Source organism: Stegostoma tigrinum, chromosome 1, assembly GCF_030684315.1.
Source record: "Stegostoma tigrinum isolate sSteTig4 chromosome 1, sSteTig4.hap1, whole genome shotgun sequence".
NCBI classification, from domain to species: domain Eukaryota; kingdom Metazoa; phylum Chordata; class Chondrichthyes; order Orectolobiformes; family Stegostomatidae; genus Stegostoma; species Stegostoma tigrinum.
The window spans coordinates 80784121-80804826 of record NC_081354.1 but is presented as its reverse complement, the minus strand read 5'-3'; the positions used below and the strand labels follow the sequence as shown (position 1 = coordinate 80804826).

The 20706-nt window shown below is 39.3% G+C and overlaps 1 protein-coding gene across 1 annotated transcript in view; it reads left to right on the top strand.

Moving 5' to 3' along the window:
- The window catches only part of rab28 (RAB28, member RAS oncogene family), a 104741-nt gene that overhangs the window by 50446 nt on the left and 33589 nt on the right, over positions 1 to 20706 (top strand). The window contains exon 5 of the mRNA XM_048541532.2: positions 18810 to 18913. Coding sequence (XP_048397489.1) covers positions 18810 to 18913 — 104 coding nt within the window. The remainder of the gene's footprint in view (positions 1 to 18809; positions 18914 to 20706) is intronic.

The window sequence follows — 20706 nt, the reverse complement described above, 5'->3', positions numbered from 1 at the left end:
AAAACATAGAACAGTATGGGCCCTTCGGCCCATGATGTTGTGCTGAACTTTGACCCTAATCCTAAGGTCTATCTAACCTCTACCCCTACGTTATACTATCATCCATATGCCTATCTAATAGCTGCTTAAATGCCCCTAATGAGGCCGACTCCATTACCCTCTCCAGCAATGCATTCCACGTCCTGACCACTCTCTGAGTAAAGAACCTACCTCTGATGTCTCCCCTATATCTATCTCCACTCACTTTAAAACAATGCCCCCTTGTGATAGCTACCTCCACCCTCGGAAAAGGTCTCTGGCTGTCTACTCTAATATATGCCTTTGATCATTTTGTGCACCTCTATCAGGTCACCTCTTGTCCTTCGTCATTCTACAGACCAAAGCCCTAGCACTCTCAACCTTTCCTCATAAGACCTTCCCTCTGTTTCAGGCAACATCCTGGTAAACGCTTCCATACCTTTCCTGTAATGAGGCGACCAGAACTGGACACAATGCTCCCGATGTGGCTGAACCAGGCTTTTGTATTGCTGGAGCATATCTTCGCAGCCCTTGTACTCAATCCGTCCATTAATGAATGCTAACACACCATACGCCTTCTTAACAACTCTATCCACCTGGGTGGCAGCTTTCAGGGAACTGTGGATGTGAACCTCAAGATCCCTCTGCTCCTGCACACTGCCAACAATCTTTCCGTTAACCCTGTATTCTGCTTTCAAGATTTTCCTTCCAAAATGAATCACCTCATACTTTTCAGGGTTAAACGCCATCTGCCACTTCTCAGCCCAGCTCTACATCCTATCAATGTCCCTTTGTAACCGAGAACAACCCTATGCACTGTCCACAACATGACCCACCTTTGTATTAACCGCGCAGTTACTAATTCACCCTTCCACTCCTTCATCCAAATCATTCACCAAAATCACAAATAAAAGTGGACTCAACAGATCCTTGTGGTACACCACTCGTAACTGAGAACCATGTTGAATATTTTCCATCTACTACCACACCTTGTCCTCGAAGTGTCAGTCAATTCTGAAGCCATTCTGCCACATTTTCCCCTTTCCCATGCTTCCTTACCTTCTACGTGAGCCTACCATGTGGAACCTTATCAAACACCTTACTTCAATCCATGTATACCACATCCACTGCTCTACCTTCATCCACATGTTTGGTCACCTCTTCAAAGAATTCACTAAGGTTTGTGAGGCATGATCTACCCCCCTTAAATTCATGCTGACTATCACAAATCAAACTGTGCCTTTCCAAGTGATCATACATCCTATCTCAGAGCCATTTCCAATAATTTGCCCCCCACTGATGTAATACTAACTGGCCTGTAATATCCAGGGTTATCCTTTATTCCCTTTTTTGAACAAGGGAATGACGTTTGCCTCTCTCCAATCTTCTGGCACTATACCCATGGACAGTGAGGATGAAAAGATCATTGCTAAAGGCCCTCGCTCCCCATAAAATCCTTCAATAAATCCCATCAGGCCATGGGAACTTATCTATCATCAATTTCCTCAAAATTCCTAGTACATTCTCCTTACTAACAGCAATCTTCTCTAGCCTACCAGTCTGTTCCACACTGTCCTCCTCTATAACTAGGTCCCTCTCAGTTGTAAATACTGAAGAAAAGTATTCATTAAGGACCTCTCCTTATATATGACAGATGTGATATATTAGAATTTTTACTATACCGTATCAAAATCAGTTTAAATGCCTCGTTTTCTTTCTACATCACTTTTTGTATGGCAGATTGTCATGGTAATCTTACATTGCTGTTCAGATGAAAATGCATTGCTGTATTGTTTGACCACTACCTATTTATGCTTGGTGATGATGCAAAGTCAAACATGCTTCTAATCTGTGTTTTGTTAGTTGCAGTAATAATTTAACTGTCTGTCACTGAAATTCCATTACAAAAGTATAGACGTGAAAGTCAAGTGGTTTCCTGAGAAAATAGTTGATTGAGCTGAGTGTGAATATGATTATCAGTGAGTATCCTTTTTTTCTTCCAGATCTTCATATTTCTACATTTATTGTAAGAAACTATATGCTTGAAGTTTCTCTGATAATATTTTTGTTCCTTGTAACTAATTTTTCTTTAGTTTTTTTACATGTTATTTTCACGATTGGCCTCTTGTCAATCAATGCACTTTTTTTTGTTGTTCCTGAAAGGTTTGGTGTACTTCCTCCTGAACCAGAGTAATCTTAGTTTGCTAATCACTAAATTTTACACAGAATTTCTATGCACAATCCTTTAATTATCTAATGCTTTCACATTGTTCTGCAAGTTAAAGTGACAACTTCTAACTGCAGTGATTGTATCAAGGTCAGGCAGCTGGACCTCATAGAATCTGAGTACCCTGATTGTGCCTGTTAGTCTATCCAATCAGGGAGCTCTGGCTGACAGATTAAAAAGTGTAAGCGTCAGAGATACTGACACTCTGGTGTGTGATTCTGAATGAGGCAGTATTAAATTCATGGATTGTTCATGTGTAAATAAAGGGTGAACTGTGATTGGATACCAGCCTCTGGGGAGTTATTTCAGTGGCACCGAGAGTAAAGCATGATCCTCAGTAAACTTGCCCTCATTAGTCATCTTTGAGTTGGGATAAGCTTTTCTTACATCATGCTTCTGTTTGGGAAGCTTGACTCATTCAACCCTGATATTGAAGACTGGGCCCAGTATGTGGCAAGAATGCATTATTTTTTCTGGGCAAATGACATTGTGGCAGATAAAATACTATGAGTAATTCTTCTGGCAGCCTGTGAAGTGATAGCTTTTTCTGTCATTAGGAGCCTCACTTTCCCTGAGGCCACATGATAATATTTTTCAAGAATTGATGGACCTAGTTAAGGAATGTTAAGACCCCAAGTCCCCTCTAATTCTGAGACATTATCGCTTTTACTCGGCTATTCGAGAACCAAGGGAATCCATGTTGGGATTTTTGACTAGGCTAAGATGGCTGGCAGAAGGCTGTGACTTTGGTTTAACCCTAAATGAGGTGCTTAGAGACCATCTGGTATGTGAGACAATGACATAACTAGCTGAAGCCCAGTTGGACTTCAAACAATGCTGCTACTGGCCTTATCATTGCAAAATGAAGCATGTGAGTTGCCCAGTATTCCAGTGAAAGTGAACAGCCTCGCCAGTCAAACTGAGCCTGGGGAATACCACTTAAGTGCAGCCAATTACATAGCCTCACTCAGGACATACCACGAACAGAGAGACTCTAGGTTGCCTCACAGCAAAACTCCAAAACAAGGCCAAGGGTTAAAATATTCATCAGGATCCAGGCCAGCAAGCGATTGCAATTGTTGCTAGTATACAGTCTTCAGACAACAAAGGAGTCCTGCTTGACCTAAATTGATTAAGATAACCCATAGGCTGGTATCCAGGAGAGCTCATATCCAAGAAAGTCCCTCTGCAACTTGGTTGGAACAGCTAAGTTGCTTAGCAACACCAAAATCAGAACCAATCAAGGTAAACATCTGATTGAATGGTCTTCCAGTTCTAATGGTGCTTGACACTGGCATGGCTGTATCAGTGATTGCAGAACCAGTTTTTAATAAAATTTGCACCAGACTCCAACCCTTAACTTTCCACAAGATCTTATCTCGACTGAGGATCTATACTGGGGAAGCTTCACAGATTAAGGGTACAACTTTGGTTGTGGTCTTTTATGAAAAGCAGCTGGTTCAGTTACTAGTGATTATAGTAAGCAGGCCCAAGCTTGATGGGGAAAAATTGGTTGCATGTGTTTCACAGAGATTGGCTCAACATTTTTCAATTAGAAAATGGATGCCTGAGTGAAGTCCTAATTAAGTTCCCGGACGTCTTTCAGTAAGATCTAGGGACTATCAGAGGAGTCAAACTACCGTTATTCACCAGAACGCAATTCTGTGATTCTGCAAGACCCGCCCAGTGCCATTTGCTTTCTGAGGAAAAGTAGAGGCCGAAATTACAAGGCTGGAAAATGAATGAATCATCAAAGCAATCCAATTTACAGAATGGTCAGCACTGATTATACGGATTTTGAAGCTCGAAGTGTCAGTTACGCTGGTGCGGATTTCAATCAAACAGCTTTTCTCAGCTGGATAAGCACTCAATCCCTTGGATAGAGGATTTGTACGTAAGGCTGGCAGGCAATGCAGCTCTTCACAAAGCTGGACATGAGCTACACTTAGTTGCAATTGTATTTAGGCCATGATTCCCAAAAGTATGCTCCAATTAATACATATAAGGGCTTGTACCGCTATATGAGACTGCCATTTGGGGTATCATCGCCCTGTTCAATTTTTCAAAGTGAAGAACACTTTACAAGGTCTATCTCAGGTTTATATATACCGAGATGAAGTCCTAATAACAGGAAAAACTAATAATAAACACTGAGAGAACTTGGATGTCACCCTAAGGTGGTTTTCCAAGGCAGGTATATCGCTGAGAAGGGAAGAATGTGTGTTCCAGGTCCCTCAAATGACTTACTTGGGATACAGAGTTGACAAGACTGCATTACACCCATTAGAAGATAAAGTGAAGGGAGTCACAGGTACATAGGCTCCCACATTGGCCCACGAGCTTAAGTCATTTCTTGGACTGGTAAATTGTTATGGAAAATTCATATATAACCTGGCCTCCATTGTAGCACTTTCACATCAACTCCGAGAAAAGGGTCAGCCTTGAAAATGGTCCCATATTACAAGCCCTAGCTTTCAATGAAGTAAAGGTGTTGGCAAACTATGATCCCAAGAAAGCTCTGCTGTTGACATGCGATGCTTCCCTATGTGGCACTAGGGTAGTATTAGCTCATAGGTGGCCCAGTGGAGAGGAATGCCTAATAGTGTATGCATCCATTATTTGGCTAATGCAGTGTGTAAATATGCCCAGCGAGAAGAACTGGTTGACTGCAAGTCTCTTTGAAGCAGAATTTTTTAAGATTCATCCATGGGATGTGACTAGGCCATTATTTATTGCCCATCCTTAATTGTCCTTGGGAAGGTGGTGGAGAACTGCCTTCTTGAACCACTACAGTCCCTTGGTGTCATGACAGCTGTTAACGAAGAAGTTCCAAGATTTTGACGCTGTGACAACAAAAGAATGGCAACCTAATTCCCGGTTAGAATGGTGCGTAGCTTGGAGACAAACTTTTAAACGGTGATATTCTCATGTATCTGCTGCCTTCTTCCTTCTGGTTGGTAGTATTCTTGGATTTGAAAGGTGTTGTCTAAGGTGCCTTAGTGAATTTCTACAGTGCATCATGCAGATAGCACAATCTTCTGCTATTGAGCAACTGTGGTGGAGAAGGTGAACGTTTGTGGATGTGGTACCAATCAAGCAGGCTGCTTTTTCCTGAATGGTGCCAAGTTTTTCGAGAGTTGTTGGAGCTGCACTCATTTAGGCAAGTGGAATATGTTCTGTCATACACCTGACTTGTACCGTCTGATGATGTACAAGCTTTGGCGAGTCAGTGAATTACTCACTGCAAAATTCCCTGTGATCTCCCTCAATAGGTGTAGCCACAATATTTATATGGCTAGTCCAGTTCACTTTCTGGTCAGTGGTAAATTCCAGAATGTTGATAATGGGGATTTCATCGATGGTAATGTCAAGAGGTGATGGTGGGATTCTGTCTTGTTGAACGTGGTTATGACGTGGTATGTGTGTGGTGTGAATATTATTTGCTGTTTGTCAGCTGAAGTATCAGTGTTCTCCAGGACCTGCTGTACTTGGACATAGACTACTTCAGCAAAAGGAGTAGTAGTGAATGGTGGTGAACATTGTGCAATCAGTGAACATCTTCTGACCTGATGGTCATGAATAAAATTGGCCCTAAACCCTGAGGAACTCTTGCAGTGATGTCTTGGAGCTGCAGTGACTGCCCTCCAAATGACAACTAACTTCCTGTGTGCAAGGTGTGAACCTACCCAGCAGAGAGATTTCCCCTGCTTGCTGCCACACTCTGTCAAATGCTACCTTAGTGTGAAGGATGACAATTCTTGTCTCACTTCAGGAGTAATGAGGCAGAGAGCTGAGTGGGCCTGCTGAAACCTAAGCTGAGCATCGCTGAGCGGTTTATTGCTTAAAAAAGTGCTGTATGAAAGTACTATTGAAATCCCTTCCATCCATTCACTGATTTTCGTCAGTATACTGATCATGTGAGAATTGGTAAATTTGGTTTTGGCCTGCTTTTTATGTATAGAATATACTTGGGCAATTTTACGCATTGCCAGGTGGATGTTAGTGTTCTAACTGTATGGAACAGCTTGGCTAGTGATGTAGCTAGTTCAGTACTGTTGCCAGATGTTTTCAGTGCCTTTGCAGTATTCAGTGGTTCAGCCATTCCCATCTATCATGTGGAGTGAATCAAATTGGGTAAAGACTGGTTTTATGATGCTGGTTGAAATACTGAGTGTTTCTGTCTGAAAATTGTTGTGAGGGCTTCAGTCTCATCTATTGTACATCGTTGAATATGGGGATATTTTTATACAGCCTCCTCCAATGGGTTGTTTCATTGTCCACCATCATTCACAACTGGATGTGACAGTGCTGCAGAGCTTAGATCTGCTCTGTTGGTTGAGAAATTGCTGAGCTGTGCCTATCACTTGCACATTAGTAATGCAATGTTGAAACTTCAGAAAGTTGACATCTCATTTGTTGGCATGCCTCGTGCTGCATCTGGATGCAAAGATAGGTGGAAGAGGGAGAAGGGTGCAAAAAGTCAGCAACGGGATATGGATAGGCTAAATGAGTGTGAAAGAAGATGGCAGATGGAGCACAATAGGGTTTGTAACTCTGTAGTAAGAAAAAAAACAAACAATATACTTGAAGTTGATGAGAAACTATTAGATTTTGGTATTCAGAGAAATTTTGGTGTAGTTCTAAAAAGTATAAAGTAAGCTTTTGAGTATCTGAAACAATTTGGAAGACAAATAGTGTGTTAACCTTAGTAGAAGGAAGTTGGATTGCATTCAGAAGAAAACCTTACTGAGATTGTGCAGAGATTTAGTGAGACTTCCCCTTGAGTTATGTGTATGGTTTTGGCCTTTGTTTCTAAGGAAGGAAATACTTGCTTTAAAGGGAGTGCAAAGTTTGTTGGATTAGTCCTGGGTTGAGATATTTGTCCTATGAGAAGAAATTGACTAGAATGGGTCCATGATACCTGGAATTTGGAAGACTGAGAAGAGAAATAATTGAAACAGTCTGAGAGGGCTTAATGTCATAGAATATTGAGAAATTATTTCCTCTGACTGGAGTGCCTTGAACCAGAAGGCATTGCCTCCAGATAAATGTGCAGCCATTTTTAAGTTGAGATCAGAAATTTCTTCACTTTGGGTTTGTGAACCCCTGGAATTCTCTATGTCATAACATTGTAGAAGCTAGCACATTGCGTATATTTGAAGCTGAGGTTGTTCTATTTTGGTGTTTAAGGGAATCTTGGTTGGAAAAAACAAAGCTATGATTTTATTAAATAGGAGCACAAGCTCAAGGCTTACTCCTGTTTCATTTGTACCTACATCTAGCATGTATGCAAAAGAAGGATACTGACAATTATAGATCAGCCAAGTCTTTTAGGGTTTCAAATACATGAATTCCTTGCTATTAAGCCTGAGAAATGCTTTTGGTAGCGACTAGGAAACATCTATTTGACTCATTTTGCCCATTGGGAAGAAGGGGGCAGTAGCAACAAGGAATGAATGTTATAAAAATGGCCCAGATGGTTGGGGGAAAGTTTGGAGAGATGGAAATGGGTTCCTTGTGCATCGAATATTGCATGAAGTATTTAGGACCATTGCATCTTTTCGAGGAACATTGGATAATTATTTGAAATAGTGGAAAGTACAATGCTATGAGGAGAGAACAAGACTTTTCCTTTGTTATAAATTTATCTTGTTCTCTTTTGTATTACAGCATCTAGTCGGCCAGAGATTTAGACTTAAAATTTGTTTTTTTTTCCAAATGAATTGGCGCATATGTGCCCAACCAGAAAACCACATATAAAAGAAAGCTTCAATGTTGCTAAAAATTGTATAAAGACTGGCCACTGAAATGGTGATATCTTCATAATTGCTGCTTCTACAAATGTGCTTCTTTCTTCAGATTTTTAAATTCACCTAATCAGTCACTGTATAAAAAGGATTCACTTTTCAGAAGGGAATATGTTGCATGTATGTGCTACAGACCTTTTTCAGTATTTGCAGTGTTACAGTATCAGAACAGTTAAGTATGTGTTTCCAACAGTGTTATTTTTGTCCTTTCTAAAATTTATTTAGAAATGTATCTGAATTTAACATCTAATGTTCCACTGAAACAAATCAATTCACTGTACTGCCAGATTTGAAAGCAAGTAAAAAGCTTTCCTTGCAAATTTATAAACTGATTAACAAAGGCATTGATAATGATTTCAGTAGCACATACCCAATTTCACTTGTCCTTCAGGTTATGTTAGAGGTGGAAATAGCTGGTAATGCTGACGTTTTTGAAGGAATTGCACATTGAAATTGTAGATGTTCTTGACACAGTCTTCACAGTCTTACTGTTGCCTTTGGATAACGTGCTAGAGAACTGGAAAATTGGAAGTATTATACCTGTTTCAAATGTTTCAAAAAGTGGTGGGGATAAATCTGATTCACAGCAGTGGCAGAGAAACTTCTGGAGACAATAATCCATAGCAATATCAATGACAATTTGAAAAGTATGAGTATAGAAATGAAAGCTAATATGTTTCTTTTCAAAGCAAATAATTTTTGGCTGACTTGATGCAGTACAGAGGGCCATTGAGGGCAGTTCAGTTAATGTGCATGTTGACTTTTAAAAGGCAGTTGGTAAATGGTCATAATAAACTTTTTTTTAGCAAAATTGAAACCCATTGAATTAAAGGGACATTGGCTTCATTGGTACATGATTTACAAAGGAACAGAAAATGAAAGCAGTGGTAACATATTGTTCAGTCATGTCCCATGAGGATTGGTATGGGGAGCATTTTTTTTAGATATGTATTAATGACCTAAATTTCAGTATACCAAACATAATTTCAAAATCTGCAGATTACAGAAAACTTGGAAATGTGAACCATGAGGAGGGAAGTGGCAGTTTATGAGAAGAAGTAGATAGATGAATTTAATGCAGGAACATGTCAAAAAACATCGGAGGTGACTAAAATGAAAACAGTCATGCTGTGAGTCATTATGATCTAGAATATGCTGCCTGAAAAGCTGGTGGAAGCAGATTCAGTTACAGCTTTGAAAAGTGAATTGCAGTATAAAATTGGAGTACACTTAAATTCTAAAAGAAAGTAGTGGTGATGTAGGGAAAAACAGAAGTGTGTGTCTAATTGAAGCACTTTGAAAAGGAGCATGGGCAAGATTGGTTGAGTAGCTCTGCTCTATTGTTCTTTGATCCTATGATGTAGGACAACTATGTTGAAATCTTCAAAATGATAATAATATGGTCAGGTTTTACAACCATTGAGTGTATAAAATACATGTGAACTTTGAGACACAATGTGTTGTGCAACCTCAAAATGTGCTGACCATGAATTCACATTTAGTCTGCTAGTGATAATAGATGTGAACAAGCTTAAGGCCGCTTTAGTCCAGTTGAACAATAATGTACCTATCTTTACCAACTGTATATTTTTCAAATTTATATGACTGGGTATTACTGTGCCTCCTGTTTCATTAGCTAGTGCTATTTAGTGTTAACATTGCTATACACTTCACAATATTGTACATAAAGGTACTTTAAGATAAACAAATACAGGGAATTAAATAAATGTATTTCATCTGTTAGTAACTAATAGCAATCTGTCAGAGGCATCTGAGTAAAGGCATAAACAGTTTATTTTGTGTTTGGAATTACTTCCTGGGGGTAGTTAATGTGACACACAGTTTGTCAGAAATGAGTTTAACCAGAACAGTGAACCAGATTCTTGCCTGATGCAGTATAATTACAAAGGATTAAAAAAAACTGCACAAACTAATTGTATTCTTTTGCTTAAAGGAACTAAACACAACCACCTTGTGTAGGACGATTCTTTGTTTATGCAATTCATTTAAAAATCATTGTAAAGAATTTACACATCTTGAGTCTTTCTCTGGTGGCAGTGTTATGTGAACATTGTGGTTTAGTCAGCAACATACACAGCTGTAAACACTTTACAGGGAATGCCTTGTATTTTGAAATGAATTGTAACCTCCACCCTGGTATGGCTTCCATCATATTAATATCCATTAGTCTTCACGAAATGTTGTTTGTAAGCAATAGCAGAGCTCCTAATAATTACCACTAACTGTCTTCTGCACTAGATTATACTGACTCCCTTTTGCCCTCCTTTCCTCAGTTTTGTGAAAATGTGTTTACTTAGCAAAAACAAATTTTGTTCTTCCTATTCTCCCTCACCCTTATTCAAATGAATGATCAGCTAATTGGAATGCAGTTGATTCATTCAATGCCTAGATTAAAAACAAACTAAAATTATGTATGATGAAAAGCTTTGTTTTCAACACAGAATGTGAAGTAGTTATTGTGGTTGATAAGTAAAAAACTAAATGCACAGCTTTCCTATTTGAGCTTGCCATTACTCTTTATTTTGCCTCCTCCTCCCTGTGAACCCAGGGAAAAGAACATTACTGAGCATCTAATGGAGGGTGGTTTCTCTGCTGTGATGAACAGAAAATCTCCAATGTGCAGGAGTTGTCAACTTCTGCTCAATTGGTAGCATTCTTTCCTCTGAGTCTGGGAGATTATGATTTCAGCTTGCGCCTCAGACATCTCAGCACGGTTTAGGTTGAGATTTCAGTGTGGTATTGAGGAAATCCTTTCTCATTCTTCAGATGAAATGTTAAATTGAGGCCCTTTCTGCATTCTTTGGAGAATGTAAAAGCCCAATGCGTTAGTTTGAAACAGCTTTTCTTAGTATCTGTCAGCCAACATTACTGATTATTTGGTCATTATTAATTGGCCTGCATTGACTGTGAAGCCAAGAGTTGGGAGAATGAGAGGAGTTGGATGAGGAGGGATGCCATAAATGAATTGAAACAGATAAATCTAGTTATCAGAAAAAATGCAGTGTAAGTGTTATGTCACAGCTGGAGCATGTGGGAGCTCATAGATGCCAAGGGCAATCCACAGCACCCATATCTTCAGTAAATATTTGCAGATCTGCAGCACAAGGAGCTTTACTTCAAAATTTTGAAATAGAGTTAGGAGCTAAAGTGTAACTTTAAAAATATACATTTTTGATTGTGGACTTCAATGAAAAGAAAATGAAATATCTTAAAACAAAGACTTTAGAAAAAATTGCTGCTCTTTCAAAACCAAGTTTCTGAAACTCATTGCATGCGGTGTTTACACTGCTGCTTTGTTCAAGCAGTGGGGGAAGCTGTTTGCAGACAGGCCAACCTCTTGAGGTATGTGCAACGTGCAACTAATTTGGTCAGTGGCTAGGGATAGAGGCAAAAATGACTGAGTCAGACAGACGAGGGGTTGAGATGGTGGGAGTGGAGGACCCTCAGCCATTACACTGGTCCAACAGACTTGAGGTTTTTTCAGCTAGTATGAATGAATGTGAAGGCAAGTGAGGGCAAGCAGACTAATAAGGGTATTGTGGTACAGGAAGCTATTCAAGTGGGAGGACTTAACAGAGTGTTTGGTTGAAGGCAACAGCATTTTCATGGTGATAGTCACAATTCTCCATCACCAAGAGCAAATATCAAGCTGGCTTGTCGCTTGTCCGGTAACAGGGTCCGGAATATCTGCTCAGAGCATCTGCTCAGAGCTGTCGAGAACTTACAGTGGAAAGGAGAAGATCCAATTGTCATGGTCCATGTAGGTACCAGTGACATGGGTAGGACTATTCAGGACAGGCAGTTCTACATAGGCATATGAGGAGGTAGGCACTAAATTAAAATGTGGAACATCAAAAGTAATAACAATCTGAACCATATGCATATTGGCATATTGCAAAAATGATCAGCAAGATAAATCTGTGCCTCAAAGACCAGTGTGGGAGACATGTGTTTTGCCTTGAGGGGCACTGGCACCAATAACGGGAAAGTTGGGGCTACACTGTTGAGACAGACTTAATGTGAATTGTTCTATAGCTACTTTTCTAATGACTCATATACCAAGGAACTGGAATGGGATTTAACCCAAATTGAAGGGGTGAAAGGCATTGTGTTGAGGAACAATGAATACATTAAATAGAAATAATAAGGTAATAGACCAAGAATTTACAACCCCAAAATTCCAGCTCATTGCTCTACTCTGGCTTCCAGTTAGGGAACCCCTAATTCAGCCTAATTGTTAAGCCATTGATGGATCTGTTTTTTTCCTGTGAGATTTATTTCTAAATGGATGACAGATTTATTAAGATTCATACAGGGATTGATGAAGTAGATACCGGAAGAATGTGTACCTTGCCTGGGTCGAGTAGGATGGGTTTCATAACTGAGCGACACAGGCTGTGAGTAAGGGGAGGGACATTTAGAGCTGGGATGAATAGGAATTTCTTCTTCATTCTGAGAATTGGGAGTCTTTGAAATTCTTTTGCCCTGTGGCTGTGGCGGTTCAGTTGTTGATTATGTTCAAGATTGTGATTGATACATTTCTATATATCAAAAGCATCAAAGGATAAGGGGATGGCGGAATAAAAATAGATGTTAGAGAGAGCTTAAGTAGCTGAATGGAGCACTCCTGCTCTTATTCTTGAATTATTTATGATCCTTGCTGTCAGAAAACTAGCTTCCACATTTTCTGCATTGCAACTGGCTACACTTAAAATGTACTTAATTTGCTACAAACCTCCAGGCCGTCAAGATGAGTTCACAATATATGTTGATGCTGTTCCAGATTTATGTCGATCAGAGGGATAGTTGGCAAAAGCCATTGGAAACTTTCTTTCCTGGCTTTGAGGTTGATTGGATCTCAAATTTTTTTGCTTTACAGCTAGGATATTAATCTCCCATCTTTGTATTCATACCACCCTATTGTTCTACTATGATTAAAGGACGTGCTGTCATATTTATAGAAGATGTTGCATCACATGTATCATGGTCTCTTGTCATTTCTACATCCTTGGGGAGAATACCATGTGTCACTTGCTTCTATTCCTATGTATCCACTTAAGATGCACACTTGTGTATAAGGCATGGAATTTTACAAGCAGAGGGATTAATTTTCTTGCGATAAGCAGAAAAATGTGTACTAGCCTGCACATTATATGCATCATTGATGCCTCTAAACTTTGATTTATTGGTGTGAGAGATCTATCATGTCATTTTCGAATTTCTGGACTACTCTCTAGAAAGTGCAGATTTTGTATCATAATATGCATTTGAAAGTATTGAGCCTTAGCCGGATTTCATTTGTGAACTTATTGGATTCTGCGTGATAGTTAGTAAAAAATCTAAAATACCATTTGCCTCCATATTTCATGCTGTTTTCCTCCCTATTTTGAAAGTCTGTTTTTTGTTTCCAGGTTCCCTCAAACTGTCTGTAAATAGCAATAGATTGTTTCCATTGGTTAGAGAGATAGTAATTGAAACACCAAAATTTGAGATCACCAGAAAATAAAGGGGAACTTGAGAAAAATGTAAGAGATTGTTAGAATGTGCAATTATTTACTTCTGGCTGTTTTTGAAACAGAGAGCATAAATTCTATTAAAAGGTTAATTAGACAGTTGTTTGCATAAAAAAGTGGGATATTACAGGGTCGATGAGTACTGTGAAATATAATATGTGAAGAGCATTGTATCTTAACAGAATTAAAGGTAACGTCATTGAGATTATAGCACTGATGAGTGTTTTCAGTGACAGAAGCAGAGAATACCAGCAAAAAAGATACATACACTGGGTTATGCAAAAGCTATCAGCCATATAAATTGAAAGAAGATGTTGAAGATGACCAGGGTTTATTAGAGATGTAAAATGGTGAAGGCTGCTACAATCAGGACAATATTCGGTGCACTGAACCCTGTGTGATTGGGTGTGTTGTGAGACCAAACTGTCGACAAAAATTGGTCATTAGCATCTAATCTATGATTAAAACATCAGACAAAATATAGAAAGGCAAGTAAAAAGACCAATTGTGAAGGCTGTAAGAACAAGGCCTAATGGCTTGCAGAACTAAAGATTGACAGATACTAATGGGTGGAATGAATGCTGTGGTAAAAATACATGGAATAAAACTTAATGTAAAAATGCTGAAAGTGATGAAAATTGTCATAATACTAAGGTCAATAACAAGAACAGGTGTTACAGTTCAGATACTCAGGAAATGTTGGAAGTGGAATAGCAATGGCAAAGAATGCCATGATGTCTTAATATGAAGAATTGTTGAACATAAGAATGATCTCAAAATAGTTGTCAAAATTGAAGTGCCTTGTTGTACAGGTTTTGAATGTGGACCTTTTGAATAGTAAAGACTAGGGCATTTTGAATTGGGAGTCTGGAACAGGATACAGCGGGTCAGCTGGAGAAAACACAAATAACACTGAAACTCAGGGTAGTGAAAAGGAGAAAAACATTAGCAATTGTGATCAACTGAAGGTAACTTGGTTGAATTGACCTTATAGTATGTCATGTGAACTTGCTGAAGGAGGTGACTCAATTACAGTTGCAGGAATGTTTTGCTGCAATCATACAGAGGGTTGTTGAGTCCACACCTGGAGTATTGTGTGCAATTTTTGTTGCCTTATCTGAAGAAGGAAGTTCTGGCTATGGATGAAGTGCAGCAAAGGTTTACCAGAGTGATCCCTGGGATGGTAGGCTTGAGGTATGCAGAGGGGATTGGTTAAGATTACATTCATTGCAGTTTAGAAGAATGAAGAGTGATCTCATAAAATAAAATTCTGACAGGACAAGGAAAGATAAATGCAGGAAGGATATTCCTGATGACCAGTTGAACCAAAGAGTCTGCTTCTGTTGTAATGACTACGACTCTGTGACTGCAGAGTGCATAACCAGAGGTTACAGTTTAAAGATACTGTGTAGGCCATTTAGGCCTGAAATAAGGAGAAATTTCTTCACCCAGAGCATGGTTAGCTGTTGGAACTCTGTCACCAACAGCGGCTGAGGCCAAAATATTGAATGTTTCCAAGGAGTTAGATATAGTTCTTGGGGCTAAAGGTATCAAACGATATGGGAGGAAAGGAGGAACAGTGTACTGAGTTGGATGATTAACTATGATCAGAATGAAAGACCGAGGAGGCTCAAGGTCAAATGGCCAACTGCTTTTATTTTCTATTTCTATGTTTCTATCATTGAAGATTGGAGGAATGTAGATGAAGAGGAAGAAATAGAATTATGCTAAACAACTTGAAACTGAGAATGAAAGACCTCTATTATCAAACAAAGAAGTATGTCCATCTGTGAAGAAATGAAGAGATGACTTACCCTAATGTTGATCTCTACCTTTCAGAAGTAAGCAGAAGGGTATAATTAGGGTCTGTGAAAATCCGGAAATACTCAGAGGGTCAGACTACACCTGTGGGTAGCAAAACAACTTGATGTTTCAGGTCAATGACCTTTCGTCAGCACTGTTACAATGACTCTGCCTGACTTGCATTTTCTGTTATTCGTTCACATTCCCAGCGTCTGCAGTTTGAATTTAACTAGGGTGATTGTGAAGTAAAATAACTACAAATTTAATGGCTGGAAAATCTATTTAATTACTGTAACATTCTATGATTCTGTAAGGAGTTTAGAGGCGATTGAAATGATTAAATATTCTGAGGTATGATGCCTTCTGTGCTACTGAGGCCAAGGAGGTTATTCATTGTGGGGTGTGGTTTTTGCCTGTTTATAGATGGTCTGCTCATGTTTAATAGTAGATACCTTTTGAGGTTGGGCACTTAGACATTGTCTGAGTAGTGCAGTGTTTATTATGCATAGATGCTTTATCCTCCTACAGAAGATTACTAACAAGGATCAATTCTCAATGTGGCTTGACTAAGAGCAATCCATTTGTCATACAACGAAGCAGGCTCCATAAACAAACTGCTAATGAATCTGAGACCATTTTGACTTTTCTGTAAACATGAAAATTCTAACACTCACAGCATCTGTCTCTGGCCAGTTTCAAAATGAACCAATACTGAAAGCAGTGATTGAGCAAAATATATTATTAAATAAATTTATTGCTTGTAGACCTGCAAGTATACAAATTCACGCAGCGCTTAATCTGCTTTCGTCTGGCACGATTCTCTGGGGAATAAAATGTTGCTGAGAAAAATGTACATTTCATGTAATTGAATCCAATTCTAAAAGTTATGCCAGTCATTTAATGTACATTTAAAATGAAATAAGCAACCCTTTTCACTACTGTTGCATTACAAAGCTGTGAATTATGTGTAAGTATCGCTTAAGCAGTAGCAATTTTGAAATGTCTGTCAGAACAGTACTCCCATCTAGTGAAAGCTACTGTATTTGCATCCATGACATTGATCCTGACCTGCAATGAACTTAATAGTACTGTGTAATAGATTTTGCCAATTCATTTTTGCTTAGCATATCAATATTCAATATTCAGACCGTGTATTTGATAGTGAAGAAGGTTACCTTAGAGTACAATGAGATCTTGATCCGATGAGCTGACGAGTGGCAGATGGAGTTTAACTTAGATAAATGTGAGGTGCTGCAATTTGGAAAGGCAGATCAAGGCAGGACTTATACACTCAATGGTAAGGTCCTGGGAAGAGACCTTGCAGTGCAGGCTCATAGTTCCTTGAAAATGGAGTCACAGGTAGATAGGATAGTGAAGTTGATATACTTGCCTTTATTGGCCAATGCATTGAGTGTAGGAGTTGGAGGTCATGTTGTAGATTTACAGAACATTGGTTAGGCCACTTTGGAATACTGTATACAGTTCTGGCCTCTGCTGTAGGAACGATGTTGTGAAACTTGAATGGGTTCAGAAAAGAATTACAATGATACTTGCCAGGTTTGGAGGATTTGAGCTACAAAGGAGAGGCTGAATAGGTTGGGGCTATTTTCCCTGCTGAGGGGTGACATTGTAGAGGTTTATAAAATCATGAGGAAATATCTAAAAGAAACCTAAGGGACAACATTTTCACACAGAGGGTGGTGCGTGTATGCAGTGAGCTGCCAGAGGAAGTGGTGGAAGTCGGTACAATTATAACAATAAAAAGGTGTCTGGATGGGTATGCAAATAGGAAGTGTTTAGAGGGATATGGGCCACATGCTGGGAAATGGGACTAGATTTATTTAGGATGTCTGGTTGGCTTGGTGAGTTGTGGCTATCGATGATATAAATATTGCAGTAAGGGGCCTAGCCATCACTTCCATAGCTTCCCTCGGAGTTCTAGGGCGCACCTGATCAGGTCCTGGGGATTTATGCACCTTTATGCATTTTAAGCCATCCAGCTGCTTCTCCTTTGCGGGCTAGGTTTTCTGCTGTCCAGGACCCTCATGAGCCATAGTCACCATCCAAGAGCCAATCAAAATGTTGCAAGTAAACATCACTTCACACTTGGTTGAAAACAGTATTTTCCTTTTATTTAGTCCACTTTTCAAAAACAAAGGAAATAAAAATATGTAGATTTTATATACTACATCTTCAAATGTTTTGATGGAGACAAAATGCACAACAGTGACAACTGCACAGTCCATGGGTAGACAATGTCTCACCTTTGCATTGAGGATGCTTTCCCTTTTGTTGTGTGGTACTGCCACTTGCTGAATGTGATTTATTTTCAACAGATATTACAACTCAACTGGGTTTCCAAAAATGATCAGCAGCAGCAGATTTGAAACGTGATGTTCTGACATATTCCCCAATCTAGTATTGCTATCAAACCAAGGAATCAACCCTGCTTTCAGTTTCTTTGTGATTCGTTGCTATTGATGCAAGGTTGTTTGCACACCATACAGATGTATGGGAACACCACTGCCTGCATGTTCTCGTCCCAATTCAGAATGACTTGGCAGTGCTTTATAAATGGCACACACAACTTAATTTTGACTTTGGTGAATAGTTTTGCTATTTTCAGGAGCTCCTTAATTGAGTTTCAGCTAACATGGGACGTGAGATAGAAATTTCCTAGTCCTCAGCTGTTTAATTGAGTCATTCCAAGTTTTCATAGAGTTTTAGTTAACTGAACCTCAGGAGTTATAAGCCATGATCTGCAAGAGAGAATCTTTTGAAAGGTAAGTTCAAAACATTTTTCCCATGCTAGCTATGTCACTTCTATGGCCAGTCACCCAACATATGCTGCATAGAAGCAATGAATCCAAGTGTGACAACAAGAAATTTTTAAAAGAAAGCTTTTATGATTGCATTGGTGTTTTTCCCTTGCCAATTTCTTTAAAGATCTCCTTTCCCTACAAATCAAGTGTCAAACATTCTGATCCTTTTCAAGTATCAATAGTTGTAACTGCAAGCAGTTGAAACGTCTTTATCTTTTATTGATGTTTATTTACAAAGACAGCTAAAATTGTCAATCAAGTGATATTTTCCCTGGGGCTCAGCTGTTTCAATGGTTTAGTGGATTTTTGAGCTGTCAGCCAGGTCTCGTTATGAATTCTTAGCTGAGAGCCATGTTATTGATGAAACTAGTGAAATGGGAGGCTCGAAAAAACACAGCAAGCAGGTTGCATCTGGAGGAAAGGAGCAGTCAATGTTTTGGTATTACTCTTCTTCAGAACTAGAGAAGGGTAATACCTGAAATATTTTATTTTTAGTTTTGTATGGTTTTACAATCAATTTAGTTGAAACATTATATATGGCTAAATGTTAAAATACATTAGTTGAATACAGAACAGTATTGTATCTCTTTCCCCCTAGTCGACTTGGAGCATATGCGAACTGTGAAGGCAGACAAGCATCAACGATTTTGCCAGGAAAACAACATCAGTGGTCATTTTGTGTCTGCCAAAACTGGAGATTCTGTGAGTTTGAACATTTAAAGCAGTTTGGAACAGTGTGCTTATATTAGAATAATAGAAGTAGAAAAATGGTATAAAGAAACCAATGATATTGAAACCAGATATGCACAGAATCAATAACATAGAAGACATTTCCACCTAATTAATTTAAGGGTTGTTTTACTTGGTTACAGTGCTTAAAATGCTATGTTTTTCTTGGTTAGGAGTATTAGGTTTGCATAAGTAAATCGAAAGTGCAAGGATGACCTGGATTGATGGCAAAATGCATATACCCCATGACAAATGAAGAGGGAAAGAAATTTCTGATAAATTGTTGATTAATATTTACGGCAGTTGAAGAATTTATATTTCTATTTTAACCGTTATCATACAGTAACTTTCGAAAACACATGGGTCCAGACTTCCTGTTGACCAGCCAGCCATCACTCATGTGTGGATGGGATTTGACAGGAGAGTCCTGCGGAATCTCCATCGGAGTAGACTCTGAAGGAATTGCCTGGGAGTTTAAAGGTTCTGCTTTCCCGGTCCTCTACATCTGGAACCCTCTTAAAGTCTCAATTTAAATCGAGAATTCAGAATTTCCAATTACATTCAGTAGAAGTTAGAGTATTAAATATATAGCCTAACAGTTACATAGAGTAACTGTTCAAATGACCCCATACCTCAGTCACACCGACCCTCATCTACATTTTCCCCAGACAATTTACGCTGTCAAAACACTGACCTGACAGCCCTGATCTGCTGCCCTATCATTTTCCGACTCCATACCCTTGCCCCTTCTTCACCCCCTCTGGATACAATCACGCTTATCCTGCTCCGAATCTGACCCTGCTTCAACCCCAGGACACGGCCCACCTGTTTCCTGCTGCCAGTCTGAACCTATCCTCCTCCAGCTATGCAGCTGACCCAATTTTCCTGTCAGTCGACACACTCCTCTTTTCTCCTGCTTCACAAATAGCTTCTCTTCTACCACCAGACTCAACATCCACCCTATCTACTTCTGTTGATCCTGATTTCTCTTACCCACCTCAATCCTACTAAACATTACATCATTTACGTGTTTCAGAGATAGTAGGAACTGCAGATGCTGGAAAACCTGAGATAACAAGGTGTACAGCTAGATGAACACAGCAGGCCGAGCAGGTAATTTTTCTGAAGAAGGGTCTAGGCCTGAAACGTCACCCTTCCTGCTCCTGTAATGCTGCTTGGCGTGCTGTGTTCATCCAGCTTGGCACCTTGTTGTCATTTAGGTGTTTTCAGTTGGCGCCCTTCTTTTCTTCTTTGTGTCTAACCCCTATTTACCTGGCACCCTCCCCTTAACATTACATTTTTCTTATGTACTTGCCATATGATAGCAGTTTCCAATGTGGCTGACTGGATCTTTGTCAGGGTCTGGACAACGACTGCTGTGAAAAGAGGAATGGTCTGCCTTTCTCCAATAATTCTGCATTTTAAAACAGCTGCCAGAATGGAAGTATGGCGCTGCATTTCTGAAGGAGCCCTGATCAAAATCTCATCTCATAAAGGCAGAGGCCCCCCCTTTTATGAAAAGGAGCTGAATGACAATTCGCTTAAAATTGTCACTCCTCAGAAATTGCACCCCTTATTCTAACAAGCCAAATGCTAAATGGCTATTTGTCCTTTGTAAATTACAGGTGGCCTTAATTTTGTGTCACCTTGTTAAATGCAGTTTCATTTGAACATTGTTTTATTTCAAGAACGAGCGATCGGATCATCCATAACCTGATAAAGATGGGGCCAAACGAGTAAAATGGTTGATATCACATTCTATATTA